Genomic DNA, 19,114 nt, shown 5'->3' on the forward strand with positions numbered 1-19,114 from the left:
TAATATTTTGAAGTCAATGACTTTTAACAGGTAGCCAGTGTAAAGATGCTAGGATGGGGAAAATATGTTCATATTTTTTGTCTGTGTGAGCAGCTGCATTTTGAATAAACAGTTAGCTCTTTAGACAGGTATTATTACAGCCAGCATAATAGCATTGCAATAGCATTGCAAGTCTATCCTTGAGATGACAAAACATTAATTTCTTGGCATCTGGTAAGGAGAAGGACTTCCTTATCTTTGAAATTTTCCTTAAATGGTAAAATTAAGTTTTGGTGATCTATTTTATGTGATTACTTAGTGCTAGGTCCTGGTCAATTATAACTCCCAGGTTTTTAACACTTGTGGATGAGGTCAGTGGAAGATCACTATATGTAGCCTGTGATGTGGATAGGATATCCCTCATCTTTTTGAACCTAAAACCATGACTTCTGTTTTATCTGAGTTCAAAAGCAGGAAATTATTCGTCATCCATGTCTTTATAGCTCTTATATATGTGTCAAGTTTGGCTAACGGGGTTAATTCATCAGGTTTTATGGAGAGGTATAGTTATGTATCATCTGCTAAACAACAGGGGCCCCAGTACTGAGCCTTGAGGCACTCCATATTTTACCATAATCTGGGTAGATGGTTTATTATGGACCTGTACAAATTGTTGACGGTTAGGAAGGTATGATCTAAACCAAGCGAGTGCTGAGTCTTTGATGCCTATCAAATTTTCAAGCCTAAGTAGTATGTCATGGTCTATGCTGTCAAAGGCAGCGCTGAGGTCCAGGAGGACCAGTATAGATACAAGGCTAGGTTTTTTGAGGGAGAGCTTAATAACAGATGTCTTAAACGACTGCGGTACATGCCCTGACAGAATTATTTATAATCTAGAGCAAAACATTATCCAGGAAGGGGAGACCAGTCTTAAGAAGGTGAGTACAAATAGGGTTTAGTAGACTAGTTGTGTAGGTGACATTGTGGAGGTGAGATCTAATATGTTGTGTATATGTAAATTAATTAAATATTGTTTGAGGTCTCATCTGTGATTCAGTGATTTTGCTATCTTTCAGCAATGGAGTTTGTGTATTTGGTGAAACTGATTGGTTATTGATCTTATCTCTAATTGTTTGACATACAATCATAATACTTACATACAATCATACTGTTGAAAATAATAAAATAACTGTTTTGTGAACTTTATTCAACATAGCCAGTGATTTAGGCAATATTTATGGTGTTAATTATAGTGAAATATACAATTTCACAAAAATAGGGTTAAAACAGGTTAAAAAAAATGGAGACATCATTTTCTCCATGTTCAATGACCTCTAAAGACAGTCCAACCACTCTCCAAAAATTAACATTTAAATCCCACAGAAACCACATAGGCCCCCTGACTACTACATGCAGGAACTGTTAAGAGTGGTTATATGTCCTACAATGTGCATAACAAATAAAACAAGAACTAGTATCTTTAATGTCTCCATAAAGCCTCCATCTGGTTCCTTGTTCTCCTCCTATTTCTAGTGGCAAGATTCCAAGACTAGACTCCTATCCCTATAAATCATCTCTGATTTGGGTACAGACTCCCTACTCAACAAGCTCGCTTTATTCATTGCAACCTATTGAGGCAAGAACTGATCCTGAATCAGCTTTTGGGCCCCAGTGACCATCATAGACAGCACAGACAGCGACCGTTGTGTTTTAAAGGACATCTCAATAGTGAGCTTTGTTCGTGGCCATTCATCAGATTCCTGAGCGGGTCGAGAGGCCTCTGGAGGAATGAACCATCGTCATCTCCTCCTCATCCCCTCCTCCTGTGGCTCAGCCATGGACCATTAAGAAAGAAAATAGGCAAGAAGTGAAGCTGGTGAGTACCTTGCAGATCTCCACTTTGTTCAGGGCCTCATCCATCTCATCTTTGAGGGTGTCCGCTTTTGCTGCCAGGGCGTGATGGCTGGTGGACTTGTTGGCCTGATAGTATCTGCATCGCAATTGACAAGAGGGTCAGTTAAAAGCCACAATAGGAAACGTTCGCATAGGAGCTGCCTTAAACCACACTTAATAACAAAAAAAAAACTCCCGGAAGAAGACATGTAGCCGAAACGCACTGGAGTTTTTAGAAGGTTAACTTGACCAAGCCATAATAATAAAAAAAGGCTTTTTAACTTTTTCAAGAGAGTGCCTTGGAGTTTTTTTGATTCTTCACACTTAATAACACTTGAATGGTCATGTAGCACTGATGCACTGGTACAGCTTTTGCTGTTATATAGTCACGTGTGCATGCTGCTTGTATGAGTCAAAGGTTCCTCAATTACCGGGCTTTTGCAGAGTCATAGTCCAACACCAGCTTGGCTAGTTGCCTTCTCTGCTTAAGTATGTTGGGAATGTCCACCTGAGGGCAAACGGGAGGGTTAGAGACTGAAAACGAGTCCAAGGAGGGGCGTTGCATGACTTTTTGAAAGCATCAGCCAGGACTGACCTCAGCAAGCTGGTTTAGAGGGTCCAGGATGTCTTTCTGAACCTGCACCTCATGTTGAGACTGATCGTAGGCCAGTTGGTCTTCAGCTTCTCCGCAGAGGTCCATCATTTTACTACACACACACACACACAACATATTAATGGTAGCCTTTATCACTCATGTTAACATTCCACAGGCTGGTGGGGTCGTACACAGAGGGTGTTGTTAACATGCACTGGAATGCAGTGCTCCATTCCTGAGCTAGTCCTTCATCAATCCCTGTTATCATCCTCCCGGCTTCTCCAAGACTACTGACCCTCACCCTGACAAAATTCCAGACACTCCACACCCTGTGACAACTGTGGTCAAATAGCTTGGCCAAATAGCTGCAATGTGCATTTGGTCAAAGCTCTGTCCACTTGTTCTATGATCTCCCTCTGAGTACTTAGTCTACAGAGAGACTCAGGCCAAACAATTGCCCCTTCTCCACCCTTACACCATGCTGTGAGAAATTCAAAAAGGTCAGATGAGATGGGAGACCAGCAGTAAAAGAGACGTCAAACGTTTGCCCTTCTTCTGAGGTGGAAGAACGGTCCACTTTTTCCATATGCAGATTGCCATAAACTATACACAAAACCATGACATTGAATCACACTCACAGCATGTATTACCAAATTAAACAAATATTTTACATCTTTACTGTATCACAAAAAACAGATACCTCTCCTCCTAACTATTATACAGTGTTGGGCAAGTTACTTCAAAATCGTAATGTACTATGCATTACTTATTACTGCCATTTCAAAGTAATTTGTTACATTATAATATTACTGTCTCTGAATTGTAAGGCATTACACTACTATTGCATTACTTTTAAGTTACTTTCACCAAAATATCTAGAAATATGGATTTGCCATTCTAAATGCAGTTTATTACGCTCAATGCAGCTTGCTCTTCCAATGGAGGGAGATGTGGTATAGCATAATGACTGAGCTAGGCTTAAGGCAACAGTAGAATGCAATAGGCGCAGTGCTCATAATGCAATACAAGGAACAATCATAGTCAGAATTTTGTTAAAAACCGACAAAAGGTCAAAGTCTGGTAAATTGTGATAGAAATACTGTAACTTTAAGGCCTAGGCCTACTCATTAAAATCAATAGAGAGCCTACTATATTGTAAATCAAAGCTTAAAGGAACCATATATAAGATTGTGGCCAAAACGGGTACTACAATCACTTTCAAATTACTGTAGATCGGTGTATCCCCTTCCCCTCCCCTCTGACTGGCAGAGTTGGCAACCGGATGACGAAACACTACTGACTTTGTGATTAGTAGATAGGTGGAGGGTGGCGCATTAGGCCAAAACACAACATGACAACATCAACATCAGTTGAGGGCTGCAACTTCACTTTTTAAATGACAATATCCTGGCCAGACTACTGTTGTTAGTGATATAAGTATTTGAAATGAACATGATTTCTTAATGTCTAGTGACATATCAGGGCAATTTTATGATTAATTGAAATACATTTCTTACATACGGTTCCTTTAATAAAGACATGTCAAGATGGTGGCCTGCTGGCCATTTCGGTGCCCTAAGTGAGTGGCTTTGAGTGAGTGACATTTAAATGATAACTCAAACACCTAAAGTAAAATAAAAGGCCTATTATTTACAGACCATTAGTGTGTATTTTTAAACATTAATTTCTGAAGAAATGCTGTTTTACTTATAAATGGTGCACTGTCACTTTAAGAGCATTGATCTTTACGTTGTCATAATGCCCTTTTGCCAGCTCTTGTTTACAAGCCTTATTTGTTTGAGTTACATTGATAGCACAATATTAACAATAATATGCACAATGTTAATTTGTTTTAAGCAACCTTCATTGCTTTGGAAATGGAAGTATGCAATGACATGTTGCTTCACATTTCGTTTTGCGAATACAAGTGAATTATGAGCCTGGTCTCCACCTAGCTATCTGAATGGAATGCGTTTCAGTCGACTCAGCATATCATGTGCTTCATGTAGCCTAAATGCTTGGAAAACGAATGATTGAAGACCCACCAATTCTAGTACTACATGGTGATTGAGAGAACCCAAAAGGTATCAAACTTGCATGTAACATCGTGTTAGTGCATTTTGACATTGTAAACGTTATTGATAAAAGAGTGAAACGCAGTTTGCAGTAAAGCTACTATTCATTGGTTACATTTGGGTGCCCCCTCTGTCCTTTGGTGCCCAACGCAAAGTGCGTGATGCGCGTGGTGGGAGCGGTGGCACTGCCAGGCTACACAATCTTTTTCTGCATTTCTATCCCTTTATTCTCTTCAATTCAAGTTCACAGCACAAAGCTGACATGCACAACAGCATAGTTTGTGTTTTATCAAGAATCAAAAAGATTAGCGTGGCACTACTTTAGATGTTTCATTAATTTACTTGTGCTATTTCGCGAGTTGAGAGATCTTTCGGTTTCGCTATTAACTATTATGTTCTTCATAGCCTTGTCTCTGACAAGCTGAAAATAATGAGCGTAGGCTTCGGTGTATTCCCGCAAATAGAGTCCGCCTGCGAGTCTGCTGCAGCCACAGTCATATTCAACCAGTATCAGGAGATAACGTTCTACTATTTTGCGCGGATTTTTTCTCCTCTGTTGTTCTCGCGTGGTGTTTGCGAATATGTATCAAAACAAAATAAGCGCTTTTTGGGTTAAACTGCATTGTAACGCGCGTTACTGAAGTTTGTACCGAGTACATATTACCCAATTTGTTTTTGGTAATGCCTTACATTACCGCAAACAGCAATATATTACAGTAATTACATTACTTTTGTAACGCATTACTCCCAACACTGCTATTATAGCAGTAAAAGATGAACAGTTGTATGAATGTGTTCACAGCCCCTGAGAAATAGAGCAGAGTTTATCGAGTTTATTCATTTGGACTCAGGAATGCTGGCCTGCCGGCTATATCAGTGCATGTGTCAAAGTGAAGTGAGGACCACACAGATGCATCAAAGCAAGTTCAACAATGATACACAATTTCAAAACAGAAACAGGGATTTATGCGGCTTGAAGATTGAGCTGGGCAGCTCCCAGTGGATTTGACTTACCCAATCAGAGACTCATCACCCAGGTGACCGCTCCCATCCTTCATGGCCTGTGCAAGGGCAGTGATGGGAAGCTTTTTCTGCCAGGGAGAGTGGAAAGACATTGTTGGAAAATGTACACCACATTTCCCTTTTGAGTAGATGACTTTGTGATTGTCATACAATACTATTGTTTTCCATAAGGGAGAGATAAAAAAACACTGTTGGAATCTGCTGCTGTGAAAAACATCGCTCTCTAGTTAGTGCTACTATTGGCTCTGTGCCTATTATTTCACATTGCGTCTTGTCAGTGGTGATAGACAAGAAAAGAGAGCATGCAGCGGAAGAGCTCATGTGACCTTACATGTCTTTTGTCCACGTCAGCCCCAACCTGACCCTGTAGGCAGGCCAGCATCTTCTTGTGGACGTTGTGCGAGACGGACCGCACCGTCTCCATCCGACGCTCAATCTGTAGTTCAGAACACACACACACACACACACACACACACACACACACACACACACACACACACACACACACACACACACACACACACACACACAGAGCAATCAGGTTGAGGAAATTTTTAATATTACACCAATATTACATCCAGTGATACTGAGTGCTAGTGTGCTTGTTTGGAGATCCATGTTGAGGTCACAAAGTGAGCAATGCCTATCTGTACTATACTTATGTCTTCCCAACTCAGTTTTTGAGGATTGTGACCTGGAAAGCAAGGGGGAGTGATTTCAAAGAAATGTGACTGTGGTGACACTGGAGTTGTCACAGAGGTTAGAAAGAGTTCGGTTTGGTCGTCTGATCACTTTTGTAAGAAGCCAACTGTAAAAGTCATGGAAAACAGGAACCGATCAGGCAACCACACAGACATTCACTGACTGAAGCAAAGGACGCTATGCCTCATTTCTCTTCAGGGTTCATCAACTTTTTATAGAAAATGTAGTTAGCTGTGTGCAGCTCTGATGCAAAACTCTGTTGCGTGACCCAGGATCCAATCACTTTTAATATAAAATGGATCAGTGCTAATAAACTGCATCCTTAGTACAGCTTGATTCCAACACAACAGTTCCAGACAACAGAGTGCACAGAGTGTGGGTTTGGCAGAGATAGGTCAAGCAAAACACACTGCTATGTGCAAGAAAGCCTTCACTGATCACTATATATGTGCTTTCTTACAGTTAATACCCTTGCCAGCACAGTTAAACAAGAAAGATTGAGAAAATAAACTCTACTTATGAAAAGGTCAGCTCTTCTTGTTAGTGACTGCAACTGACACCAAAACCAGGCGACAGTGATACTAAGCCCTACTTTCAATATGACACTTGGCATGGACCTCTGGCTTCCCGTGTCTGCCACGTGTCTGTCTGTCTGTCTGTCTGTCTATCTCTGTGTGTGTGTGTGTGTGTGTGTGTGTGTCTGTGTGTGTGTGTCTGTGTGTGTGTGTGTCGTCTGTCTGTCTGTTTGTCTGTGTGTGTCCATCTGCTTCCTCCTTCCAAAGCCTCAGCGGCTGCTCTGTTTCCGACCTCAGTCCGCAGCCCATTACTGCTGTTTCCTGAGTGCAGGTAGGGCATCAGGCACCGCTTTTCTGCACAGCTGCATTCAATCTGCCACCCCCCCCCCCCCCACACACACACACACACACACACACACACACTCCCCCATACACCCCTGCCATAAATGCTATCCTTCACTTTGATTCATGTGGACAATTTAAGCTCTTTCCTATCTGCCGCTGTGTTAACGGAGGGGAATCCCTATGCCAGGTGTCTGTGCTGAGTTAGGGCTGGGCGTCGGTGCCAAGGAGGTTGGAGTGATGGGAGCTGGGCTGTCACGGCTCCCTCAGGTGGTCAGCAGCACAGAGCGCAGCGGGGGACCGGACACAAGCCCTCAGCTCCTATCACTCAGCGGGCTGGAGAGCCAGTGCAGCAAATGGTTTTGATTTGAACATCTATGTGTGTGTGTGTGTGTGTGTGTGTGTGTATGAGACTGCGTGCGTACCTGTCAATGTGTGCGCGCGCATGTGCTTGCACTTGTATGTCATTTAACAACACCAAACAAATACACCAGAGGCGATTGCTCTAAGACTACAGGGGAAGCTCAGCCTCCTCTAAAATATCACAAAAAATCGCATCAAATAACACTATTACATTAGCTTCTAGCCTACTATTCCAACTACAACATGCTGCAAACATGTTCATCTTCATGGCTAGTTTGTTCAGCAATAAGGTTTTGCCGGTCTTTTATCGTGATTTCGCACCCGTAATACATTGCTGTGACGACACGATCCATCAAAAAAACATGCAAAAAACCCATAGACGCTCGGCTTCACTGGACTACAGAGTAGGCTGATCTCAGTGCAGAAAAGCTAGCTCTTTATTGGACAAGCGCCACAAAATCGTCATTTCCAGGGAAGCCCGGCGTCTCTGGGAGTGAATGGGACAGTGGGATGGCCTGGACGCCAAGCTTCTGTATGATGATTGGAGGAACCGTCATAGAGGCCGGACTCTTTTTGATTGACAGCATATGTCGCGATCTGACAGGAAGTGGTTCAAGTTCAAGGCAGGGATGCGTTAACGTTAGTGTTGGCAGGTGAAGTCGAGAGATAAGGCAAGTTGCAGCTCAAATTCTCATAATTTGGGAGCAATACAGTTTCTATTTGTCTTTGTAAATAGCATACTGTAAATAAAACCGTAATGTGGAGTTACAGAGTTTGTGACTTGCTTTTGTTGCAGTTGTGTATTTAGGCTAAGTTAGGTAGCGCGCTATATAACGGTGTAGGCTACATTATGCCATGTCTGCCATGCCTACTGTTTGGGATAATTTTTGCCTTCAAAGAACAATATAGCACCTTAATAATATTAATTTAATAATTTACAATTTTTATCAGAGCTTCCCCTGTCCCAAAGAGCAGCAATCGCCACTGAAATACACGTCTATTAGAGTTATGAGAAAGTTGCTTCGATGACCTGTTTATTCGCAAACTTCTGCTTGTGTCAGCAGCTGCAGAGGAAAGGGTTTGGGGAAATAGGGCAAAAGTTAATTTCAGCTGTGAGTCGAGTACAGTGGGAAACGGCACACAGCATACACTCACTGTCCCTGTACAGCAAATACATCAGTCTCCAAACATTCATCCCACTGGATCCAATGAGCCGTGAGGAGAGCCAAGGAAAAGACTGAGGACAAGGAATCAAATTCTTCATGCTCAGGGCAGCCAGATGAGTAGCGAGGCTTTGAATCCTAACTGTGTGAGCATGACTAGCGATAGCGTGTGTCGCGTCCCAATCTGCAGCCTTCAGAAGGGTGCATCCTCTGGCCTCACTGTAGGGCCAGGAAATGTGGGGTCACATGAACACTGACTGACGGGCTGACTAAGGGAACTGCAGTAAACAGGAGCTTGTAAACCCAAGCTCTGCCCTCTACAAAAAGCCTCCAAGTCCAGTGTGACCGTTTATATGGGGTCTTAATTCCTTTTCCAGTCGTTGGTTTCAATAGCTAAGATCTCAGGCTAGTCTAGTTGCTTCTATCAGACAGGGGGTATGAGAGGAGCACGATGTGTATAAGAAGAAGCTGGTGCCAAAGAACATGACTGAGGAAATTATCAAACTTAATCTACACTCATCCATCTTAATGTGAATAGAGCAGGAGTCAATGCAATCAGTCATTAAGGCTGAGATTCTACTTCTGAACTAGGGGTGTTGCGAATGATGATGTATTTTTTAAAAAAGAAAGAGGAGAAAGGAGAGGATTTATTTCACAAAAGCCTCGTAATAAAGCTGTTTGGAAAAAAATACCCAGGTTTTAGAGAGAGAGAGAGAATGATTTCAGTTAGTTTTGTTCCTGTTCACTGAACCGTATTCTGCTTCGTGGCAGACAGCAGAAGTCAGAAGCTGCGACTGGAACCACAGAACAAAGCTCAGAGTAAAAAAACCCTCTCAGGACAGGTAACAAATCAAACTATAAAAAATTATTCGAGTCATTCCTGTGCCTCATGGTGGTGAAACAACCAACGTGCTGAGTGTGGAAAACTTACTTCCCTTTTTTTACAACTGTAGCAAAAGTAACACGCATATTTACAGCGGAGGCTGAACAGACTCCAAGAGCTCATCAGCAAAGTCGCCCGTCTAGTCAGTTTGTTTATTGCGAGTTAAGGTGAAGGCATAGGCCCAGGTACAGAGGGTGGAAAACGCCCGGATGAAATTCCATCAGCCCTAGGGCTCTTCTGCGTCACTCCTCTGACTGAATCTGGACACAAGCACCAACTTCGATGGCTCTCCCAAGAGATAGGGAACATTCCAGAGCCGAGGACGCAAGAGGAAAAAATCAAGGAGTGTAGAAGGGAATCACTTGCGTTGCAAACTGCAATAATGCCTGAGCAAAGTCCAACTGAGACACACACACACACAGAGACACACACAGAGACACACACACACACACACACACACACACTTTAAGGGAACACAGAACAACCTCAAAGGTGACTGGAAATGAGGGAGGGGGAAAGAGGCTTATATCAGCCCAGTGAGAAGTATGAAGCATTGAGTTCCTGAATGAATAAATGAGCAATATCAGAACACTATTTTACTGTTCAAAACACACATACACACAGAGACCATTATACTGATTTGGATGTGAAGCAAGTTAAGAATAACATGGATTGTTGTTTTGTTGGCAAATAAAGACAGACCCATGACGTTATGCCCAAGTGGCTGGCCTAATAATCCTATTCTGCATTTTAACTTGTCGTGGATATGGGCCTTCTAAAGAAATACACCACACATATGCTAATGAAGCTAAAAAGTAACACATAAATGTAAATGAATTGTTGTTAGGTGTGGTAACAGATCAACAAGGGTGTTTTTATGGTATTATGTAATAGATCTAACAACGGGCAAGTCACCTGGAGAAGGTCATCACTCAGCACCTCAGTTTTCTCAGCTCTGTGGAGGAGACAAAAACATCACATACAAACATAAGTATTGCTGATTACAAAATTCACTTAGCATGTTTTCCATCCTTGACCTTTACCATCCGTGTCACAAATATCATAGGGCTCTGAGTGTAAGGTGAGTAGAGGGGCACGGGTCGATTTGAATAGATGAGAAACTTGACTCGAGGCTAAAAAGAGCTCATTGATCTGTTGATTTTCAGACCTTTCGTCCTGTTCAGGGGATTTTTTTGTTTGCTCACTGAATTGATCTGCTGTATCCTCTAATGGTTGTAAAGCAAACACTGTCAATTCCTTCCTATCAAAATAAGTTGGTCAATAAGAGCACACATCCCGATCCTGTCTAAACTACTTAAGCTAACAAAGATGGGGAAAATGTAACATCGCAAACTCTAAAACTCACTTCCTGTCTCTTGCATTCCTGGCTGCTTATTATGGCAACAGCTTGGGAAGAGGCCAAGGCAGAGTGGAATGGGTTGAGAAAGGGGGGGGGGGGGCACTGTTGGTAAGTTAGACACATTTATGTCATCGGTCTGGTACTGGAAGTGTGCAGCGGAGCCGAAGCAATTTGGCCCGTTCTGTCTGTCCCTCCTGACCTGCCGTATCTCTGGCTGCACACTGCACTGTTAGCTAGACTGAGCTGGTGGGTTGCCAACAGGTCACAAACCTTTCTCACTCTGGCACTGTGGCGGCCAGATTATGATTCAGGGGGGTAAAGCCATGGTGAAAACAGGATGTGACAGCGAGGCCAGGTATTTAAAGAGTACAGTGGGAACTACCACCACTACCCTGGGCCATTACAATGGAAGTCCCAACGAGAACTGTTGTGCCAAGAGCTTATTGTTACAGCAGTACAAGATTAATCTGAGGTCTCTGCACACAGCCTGTGAACATATTTCACAACAGACATAACAAGTTGTGTAGCACAATATAGAACATACAATACATAAATATATAACATTATAGCTATAGAGCAAATGCTCAATACATTGCCAATCAGATGTGATGATCATGATGCATTTCGGTTTCTACACAGTTCATCAGAGCACACTACACAACTAGAACACCAAAGCCAGAGGGGCTGAGAGAGGGAAGACCATGTGTATTGTCTGCCTTTTTCCACGGCTGATAAATGTCTTTTAGAGGCAGGTTTGTCAGCATTCTGTCAAGCTCAGGAGAGATTTACTCCCACATTCGAGACAATGCCACATTAAAGGACCATCAAAGACAAACATATGCTTTTGCTATTGTGCATCGCCTCCCACGAACACACTCCAGCAGCCACAGTTCAACAGCAGCAGGGTATTCTCTTGGTTCCCAAAGCACATCAAACCTAATGTAATAACTTCACACAAAAGGCCACAGGAGAGGCAACTATGACTTGAAGTTGGCACATCACATACGAAGTCCAGACACCATACAGATGTGCCATAATCATAACAATCGTCTGTCTCACCATAGCCCTGTCTCTGTCTGTCTGACCACAGCCCTGTCTCTGCCTGTCTGTCTGACCATAGCCCTGTCTCTGTCTGTCTGACCATAGCCCTGTCTCTGCCTGTCTGTCTGTCTGACCATAGCCCTGTCTCTGCCTGTCTGTCTGACCACAGCCCTGTCTCTGCCTGTCTGTCTGACCATAGCCCTGTCGAGTGGAGCAGTGCAGTTCAGGTAATCTGAGGGAATAACAGATGTGAAACAAGCGGAGAGACACCATAGACAGTGAAAGGGGAAGTGCGCCGGGCAGCTTCTGAACTCTCTGCTCTCTGTTCTTCTGTCCTTGTTGACGCCCGTCAGAAAATGCAGACTCAAAGGGAAAAAAGACATATCTCAGGGTTGCACACTGCTTACCAGTTCGCAATCCACGTGTCTGGATTCAAATCCGAATGTATGCTTCTGAGAAATTGAACTGGTCGAGAACTTGATGTTTGTAGAAATGCCCTACCATACACAATCTATACCCATACATTGTAAGCAGTGCAATAAATATACGACACACAACACACTTAATAAAGATATTCATTCTCTAATAATCTCACATTCGGTAACCATGCATGGTAATGATCAAGGCAGTTTGCTGACAGGGTTGTTGGTTGGGAGCTCTGATGGACCTAGCTAGAATACTCATACCCCAGCCAAACACATGTGGATAATGAAGTGAGTCACTACGAGGCAGGATTCAGGCAGAGCACCAGTCATGCCAGCACCAAACAGTGTGCTGCTGTTATGCGAGATGTGAGACCAGCAGACAATCCACGAAAACCTCTGTATGAAAAACAGTCCACACTAGCTCCAAGCTGGACAAAACATTATGCTTGCACACTTACAGTATCCTGCTGTACCAAAATTAACTCACAGATACAGATACACAAACACACTCTAAGATGCACGCACGCACACACACACACACACACACACACACACACACAGACACACAGACACACCATACATACATACATATGCATGCACACCAGCGGCCTTATGGAAAAACAACTGAATGGTTGGAAGAGAGCATATGGTCCCACTCACGGCCCATGAAGCTGGCCTGCAGAGAAGCTGCATGAGACCCTACTCAGAGCCAGTAATAGGGCCATTTATCCTTCAGCACTCACTCTCTGCAGGGTGAGCTGAGCAGTGAGTAACTCCACCACAGGGGTGAACAGGAGTTACTCATTAGAGGTAATATCAGAGCAGTTCTGGGTGCTGAGTCAGCACAAGTCCAAACCAACAACACATCACATCAGGAGGGATCTCCTGTGTTTAAACTGCGTCTACGCATTGGGATCAATTAGCCATGCCACAAAAAAAAAAAAGGTTCGGCTGGGAATTATTAGACTCAAAACCACCCATCTACAGATTTTAGTGTAAACTGTCTTCCATTCAGACTGGACCACTGGGGTCTGTCTAGGAAAAAAAAGTAGCTCTGTAAAAAAAGGCATGGCTGGGAAACCCTTTAAAACATCCTGCATATGAGTCAGAGAGTCAGCTCCGGAATGTTTAGATTGCCCATGAATATTGCATTAGTATTGAACTGAGGAGAGTTAATAGGGCATTAGACAAGGTCTGGGCCACTGAAATGTCACCAATATTAAATCAATAGTCAAGGCTCCCATAATAAGACCTGGATTTCACCATAAAGGCATCAAGTTGATATGGTAATGTGATGTCCTCTCAAATCAGGCTTTTTGCCAGGAAAGGTGGCAACAAAGATGCAATATAAGTGAACTCCTTTAAAGGAAAAGCCCATACTTTTGAGAAAAACATTGTTGATCCTTGTTGTGCAGGCTTGAAGGGGCGGGACTTGGGTCATGTGACTACTTTCACCTCCCTCTACCTGGGAAATGTGCACACCTGTGTGTGTCTGGCACGCCCTGGGGAAGACTATAAGTTGAAACAAGCATGTAGCCAGTATTTAATAAAGGCTTTTTATTTTTTTTACAGGAGTGCCTCAATTATTATTATTCTTTTCATCCAAACATTGTTGATATTTGAGCTCAGCAGCCGAGTCAAATTACATCCTTGACTTCCATGTTCCTGAAGCAACGAGTTGATTGGCTGAAATGTACTGAGACAGGAACACAAACACAGTACAGACATCTAGATGTCAGACATTTTTCTGAATATATAACAAAAAAGTGGATTGGATTGGAATCACATGCTGCACCTTTAAGAAACTCATGCAAAGCCAAGCAGCTGCATCCGAAACCTCACAGCCAACAGATCTGCATGCTGCTCAGTTCTGAGAATGTTTTTAGCCATTTCTTTCAAACATAGGTTTCACAGCATAGACAGGTTTCTGCCATTTCTGTGAGAAGCAAGAAGCTAAAAACACACTAGTTACTCTGCTAAAAACAAACAAACGGTTATGGTGGAAGTTACACCAAACCACTGTCATGCTAGAAACAGCACACTGTTATGTGTTGTGTCAAAGCCACTGCATCAGCTAATGGTGAAACTTACGAAGATGTAAACAAATGGTGAATGACCACGATCCTATCTATTCAGAACTTCTGTGAAAAGAAACATGCTACTTTGTTTACTTTTACAATAACCAAACATCTTAAATGTGGCAAATGCTGCTCATCATGTCTACAGCATATATTCATATCTGAACAAGTCAAACTCAATCTATCTTTATATCTCACCCATTTCATTCCATACAAAGAGGATTTGTCATGTAATTCTATATTTTTGTGGAATTAATGCTTTGGTAGTATTTGGGCAGCTGTGGCCTACTGGTTAGAGCTTCGGACTTGTTACCGGTGGGTTGCCGGTTCGAACCCCCGACAAGTAGGCACGGCTGAAGTGTCCTTGACCAAGGCACCTATCCCCTCACTGCTCCCCAAGCGCCGCTGTTATTGCAGGCAGCTCACTGCGCCGGGATTAGTGTGTGCTTCACCTCACTGTGTGCTGAGTGTGTTTCACTAATTCACGGATTGGGATAAATGCAGAGACCAAATTTCCCTCACGGGATCAAAAAAGTATACTTATACTTAGTTTGGGCTTTATGTTACAATGCTTGGCTGGTTGTATGTTTTGTCAATAAATACACCTCTCCAGAGGGGGCTTGTAGTGTTTGGCCAAGTAGGCTAGATTTACTAATCAAACTGCACCCACACATCACTATTATGATTTTACACAGACGCCTGAGGGCTACTAGTGGAGTCTGCTTGAGACCAATAAAGTGTGTGTGGTATGTCCACAGACTGCCAGTGACCTCCTGTCCACTACACACACTCCACAGTTAGCCAGAAGTCCCAGGTCCAAGTTATACGCCAGGCGTGTTAACGAGATGCAACACACCAACCAAAATACTGAGAGCACTCCAGAGGAACAGCCATAAAACCTGGGTCTCCTGGCAGGGGCTCCTTAGACATTCTTGCCACCTCCACTCCAAGACAAACCACATTCATGGTACACTAAGCCTCAACGACAATGGAAAAAAAAAGACATCAGCTGACTTATGAAACATGGCAAAAATGGAACCAGATCGCCACCTTTTCAACCCCACAGCGAGGCTCAATTATGTCCGTAGTCAACTCCACTCATACTCTATTTTGATGTATTAGAGGTGTAATGAGTATTCCAGGCCGTCTCTGCCGAAAGCCCGCATATATTTGTGGGGGGAGACATTTTACTAGCCCACTGTCGAAATCACCATCCTGCCAACTCAAATATAGTGCACACCCACGTCTGCAATGGGCTCCATTCAGCTGCAGTAGCATAAGACATCACATTAAAAAGTGACACTGTGTACACGAAAGCTTCATTGGTCAACATCTTTCCTCTCAGCGTCAGCTGCTTCATCCATGTGTCAATGTCAGCTTGTTACTTCCTGTTGCCCCTTCCACTTCCGAGGCCCAGATACGTACTTGCTTTATTTGTGCTCTAGAGCGCATCGCTTGATATATATATATATATATATATATATATATATATATATATATATGCTGCCCTAGAGCACTACATTTAAAACACCCATATTTTTAACATCAACAATAATTCCATATGATATTGAAATCAGGAATTAATGTCTAAGCTTCTTCAGTTACAATTGGGTGTTCCTCTGTGGTGTGTTCTTCCACATATGCTTGGGATTCTGTTCCTGTCAATCCTATATCTTTCAGTATGTCTTTAGAGACACAAGGGGGATATTATGCTGCAGTGTGTCATCCCCTGCATCACTATAGTTATCTGTTCTGGATTACAGGGTTTCCGCTAATTAGTCTGATTCAGTGTGTGAGCCACATGATATGGGATATGATATGTGACTATTTTCTCTAGTTAGAGATGGTGAATCTTTATCTGAAACCATGTTGTTATCTCTGCCTTAGTGTTTACCATTGGGGTCATTCCACGTCAATTCAACCAGGGCCCACGCACTTAGGTCTCAAAAAATTCTGAAAAATTTACCAGGTGTACCTATGTTACCCAGGAGACACACTGTAAAATTACTCTTATGTAAGATCAATACTTTCCAAGATACAGCCAGTTTTACAGGGGGAGGGGGGTGTCGATTTTGTTCGGCCTCTTTTTTTTGTCAAAGTTCACAAGCCCACAGCGCAAGAACTAAACCCTGGTTGAACTGATGTGGAATGACCCAGTCAATAAAACTTGATTTTGTACTGACTGAATCTTCACTTATCTCTGGTACAAAAAAGATCTGACAGTGAAGAACATGGCAAATGTGAAAAGAGCATGTAGGTACATGTAGTTTTCAGTTAGAGTAGCACGACTAATGACAAAACAAACCAGTTGTGCCAGTAGTGAAATTTGGAAAACTTTCAATTTCAATACATTTCAGTAAAGAAGATTGCTATCACTGTTGTTGTTGCAAAATTTCCACTGGATTCAGTTTCTCACACACGTTCATAGACTGACTGGGGTTTACTTCATTAATGGTCTTATGACAGAATCTGGCAAAAAAATACCCTACATGATTACAGTCTTTAATAACACAACTTAATCAGCTTGTCTTGGTAATTTCAAAGCAAAACCAAAATTCCAACATACCAACAAGGCATGGCAGCTATCAATTCATCTGTAATATAAACCTAATTCACAAATAGGTTTCAAAGAAGACATAACTAATAACTCAAAGCATGTAGTGGAAAGGGTTTCCTTTACTCCTGTCATGTCACAACAGTATTAGTGAATCCGTGAATCCCCATCATACAAATATGGCACATAGGCTACATAGTTGCAATGTGGTAGATTGTTGTAGAGAAGTACCTTTGGCAAGGACATTTAATGAGATTCAGTCTAAGGGATGATCCCGAGTCCCTTCCCTAACGTTAAACCACCTTGAACACATGTCCATTTATGCACAACCCTCACCTCGAATATGTCTAGAAAGCACACGCACTGGCCTTCTGTGGCTAATGTTTCAAAGTGTCAAAAGTTGATGACACGCTCACCACTAGGCCTACACCACCATTGAACTTGCCACTATAGTAACGGCCCCTCCTATCAATGGGCAAAGGGAATATTACTTGGACACAGTGTAATGGAAGGCACGGTGAAATGTCATAAGGGTGGTCCCTCAAAGAAACAAAATGCTGATACAGCTTTGCAATTCTGCCACTGAGATTTGTCCCTGGTCCCAAGCATCGAAAAGCAGAAAGGCTAAATGACCTTTCGTGTCTAAATTTCTCGGCTCGGCAGTTGCAATTAAATAACAGATCCAGTCATCATAAAACTATACAAAATGTTTACATATAGGCCTATAATTAAAATGTGTTCGTCAAACGAACCTGGTGAAGGCTACTTGGCTGTTATGAAGCACATGAATAGCCTAGGTTTTCAACATTTATCATATAGCCTACAGAACAATCATAAAAACATGGTGTGGTGTAATGATTCATTTACTTGCCTTCCAACTGTTTGGTTGGCGAGCTGTTTCATTCGATTAAATTGCTTCTTCATTTTCACGTCTTATTATGCTGTCGCCCAGAAGTTTGAGAAGTTGTCAGGCCTCCCCGTTATATCCTTCCATAAACTTGGTTCTGAGAAGGCTTGGTCGCTGCCATAGTATTATTTCACTGCGCGCTGCTGAGCAAAGGGCTGAATAGTCCGCAGAAATAAAATTGGAGTAAACATCCGCAAAGTTTCATTTGCAGGTAGCTGAAGAAATAACTCGGCGTCCACAAGCCCTATTTCTGTTACACTCGCCACATTTCTTCGTGGCTCACAGAGTCGGCGAGCACTCTCGAAAAGCTACAGGGCTGGGAAGGAGGAAGTCGTGTTCACTTCCCTACATGTAGCAATTGCTAGCCAGTGACATACGATACCTCTGTACAATGCCATTGATTCACTTACACGGAATTGGTTGGAGAATGTGTCGAACTGTCAGATCAGCCCTCTTACGATTTATATGATTTATAACAAACTTCCACAACATTTAGCTTACATGTTAATTATCTTATTTTCGTTTAGACATAACCCAGAATATCATGTTATTGTAAAAGACAATCTCTTGTAAAAGTCATGGGTAGACAACAAAGTAGCTAACCGAAAGTTTTACTGAATTAGAATGAATTAGAATAAATAAACAATTATGATCAAGGTAAGCTCCCTTCGCCCTGGAGCATCTGGGCCTACATCTGTATCCTACCAGTGCCTGGTGGTCACGATTGTTATTTGTAAAAATTAAAGCGCAGGCCCTCCCCTCTTTCGCGAGGTGTACTTGTCTTTCTTGGGCACAAGCAAACGTCTTGTGTGCACCAGAAATCTGAAGCCATAGCCTACTCTTTTGCGAAGCAATGTATAACTCTACCTCTTTACAATTATTCGATGTAGAACAATGGTTAATAGTTTAATGGCCTAGAGGTTTGTGGTCTGTTGTATTCTGAGTGTTTTCAGCTGTCTCCACCATGCAAGGTTTTTTTCCTTTTTACACTGAATAGACAGATGTGTCATGCATTACTGCCAGAATTAGAGTGGCCCTGGGGATCAGTGAGTGGAGCACACAGGTCACTCTGTGGTAATTGAACTCTGGTGTAATGGTTAGTTGGAGACTTTGTTACACAGACAAGAGTTAGAGCTTTGGGCAAACACACATCATTTATTATATTCGCACATTTAATGTAGAAAAAGAATATCCGATAAGGTTACCACACTCTATA

General features: G+C 42.5%; 1 protein-coding gene across 3 annotated transcripts in view; it reads right to left on the minus strand.

Moving 5' to 3' along the window:
* arhgap17b (Rho GTPase activating protein 17b) overlaps window positions 1-18,546 on the minus strand; it is a 34,872-nt gene extending 16,326 nt beyond the window's left edge. Inside the window, exons 1-7 of one of the 3 annotated variants that reach the window (XM_076265232.1) lie at window positions 17,863-18,546; window positions 10,449-10,488; window positions 5,897-6,001; window positions 5,557-5,633; window positions 2,468-2,579; window positions 2,304-2,380; window positions 1,864-1,969 (exon numbers count right to left, since the gene is read on the minus strand). In XM_076265232.1, the coding sequence (XP_076121347.1) occupies window positions 1,864-1,969; window positions 2,304-2,380; window positions 2,468-2,579; window positions 5,557-5,633; window positions 5,897-6,001; window positions 10,449-10,488; window positions 17,863-17,915 (570 nt within the window). In that variant the 5' untranslated portion in view covers window positions 17,916-18,546. The remainder of the gene's footprint in view (window positions 1-1,863; window positions 1,970-2,303; window positions 2,381-2,467; window positions 2,580-5,556; window positions 5,634-5,896; window positions 6,002-10,448; window positions 10,489-17,862) is intronic. The other 2 variants (XM_076265234.1, XM_076265233.1) reach the window with 2 other exon arrangements.
* Window positions 18,547-19,114: the final 568 nt, after the last annotated feature.

This window comes from Alosa pseudoharengus, unplaced genomic scaffold (assembly GCF_046254945.1).
Source record: "Alosa pseudoharengus isolate Yale_2024_CS ecotype anadromous, Long Island Sound unplaced genomic scaffold, YU_APseudo_1.1 YU_APseudo_1.1_scf_4, whole genome shotgun sequence".
Taxonomy (NCBI): domain Eukaryota; kingdom Metazoa; phylum Chordata; class Actinopteri; order Clupeiformes; family Clupeidae; genus Alosa; species Alosa pseudoharengus.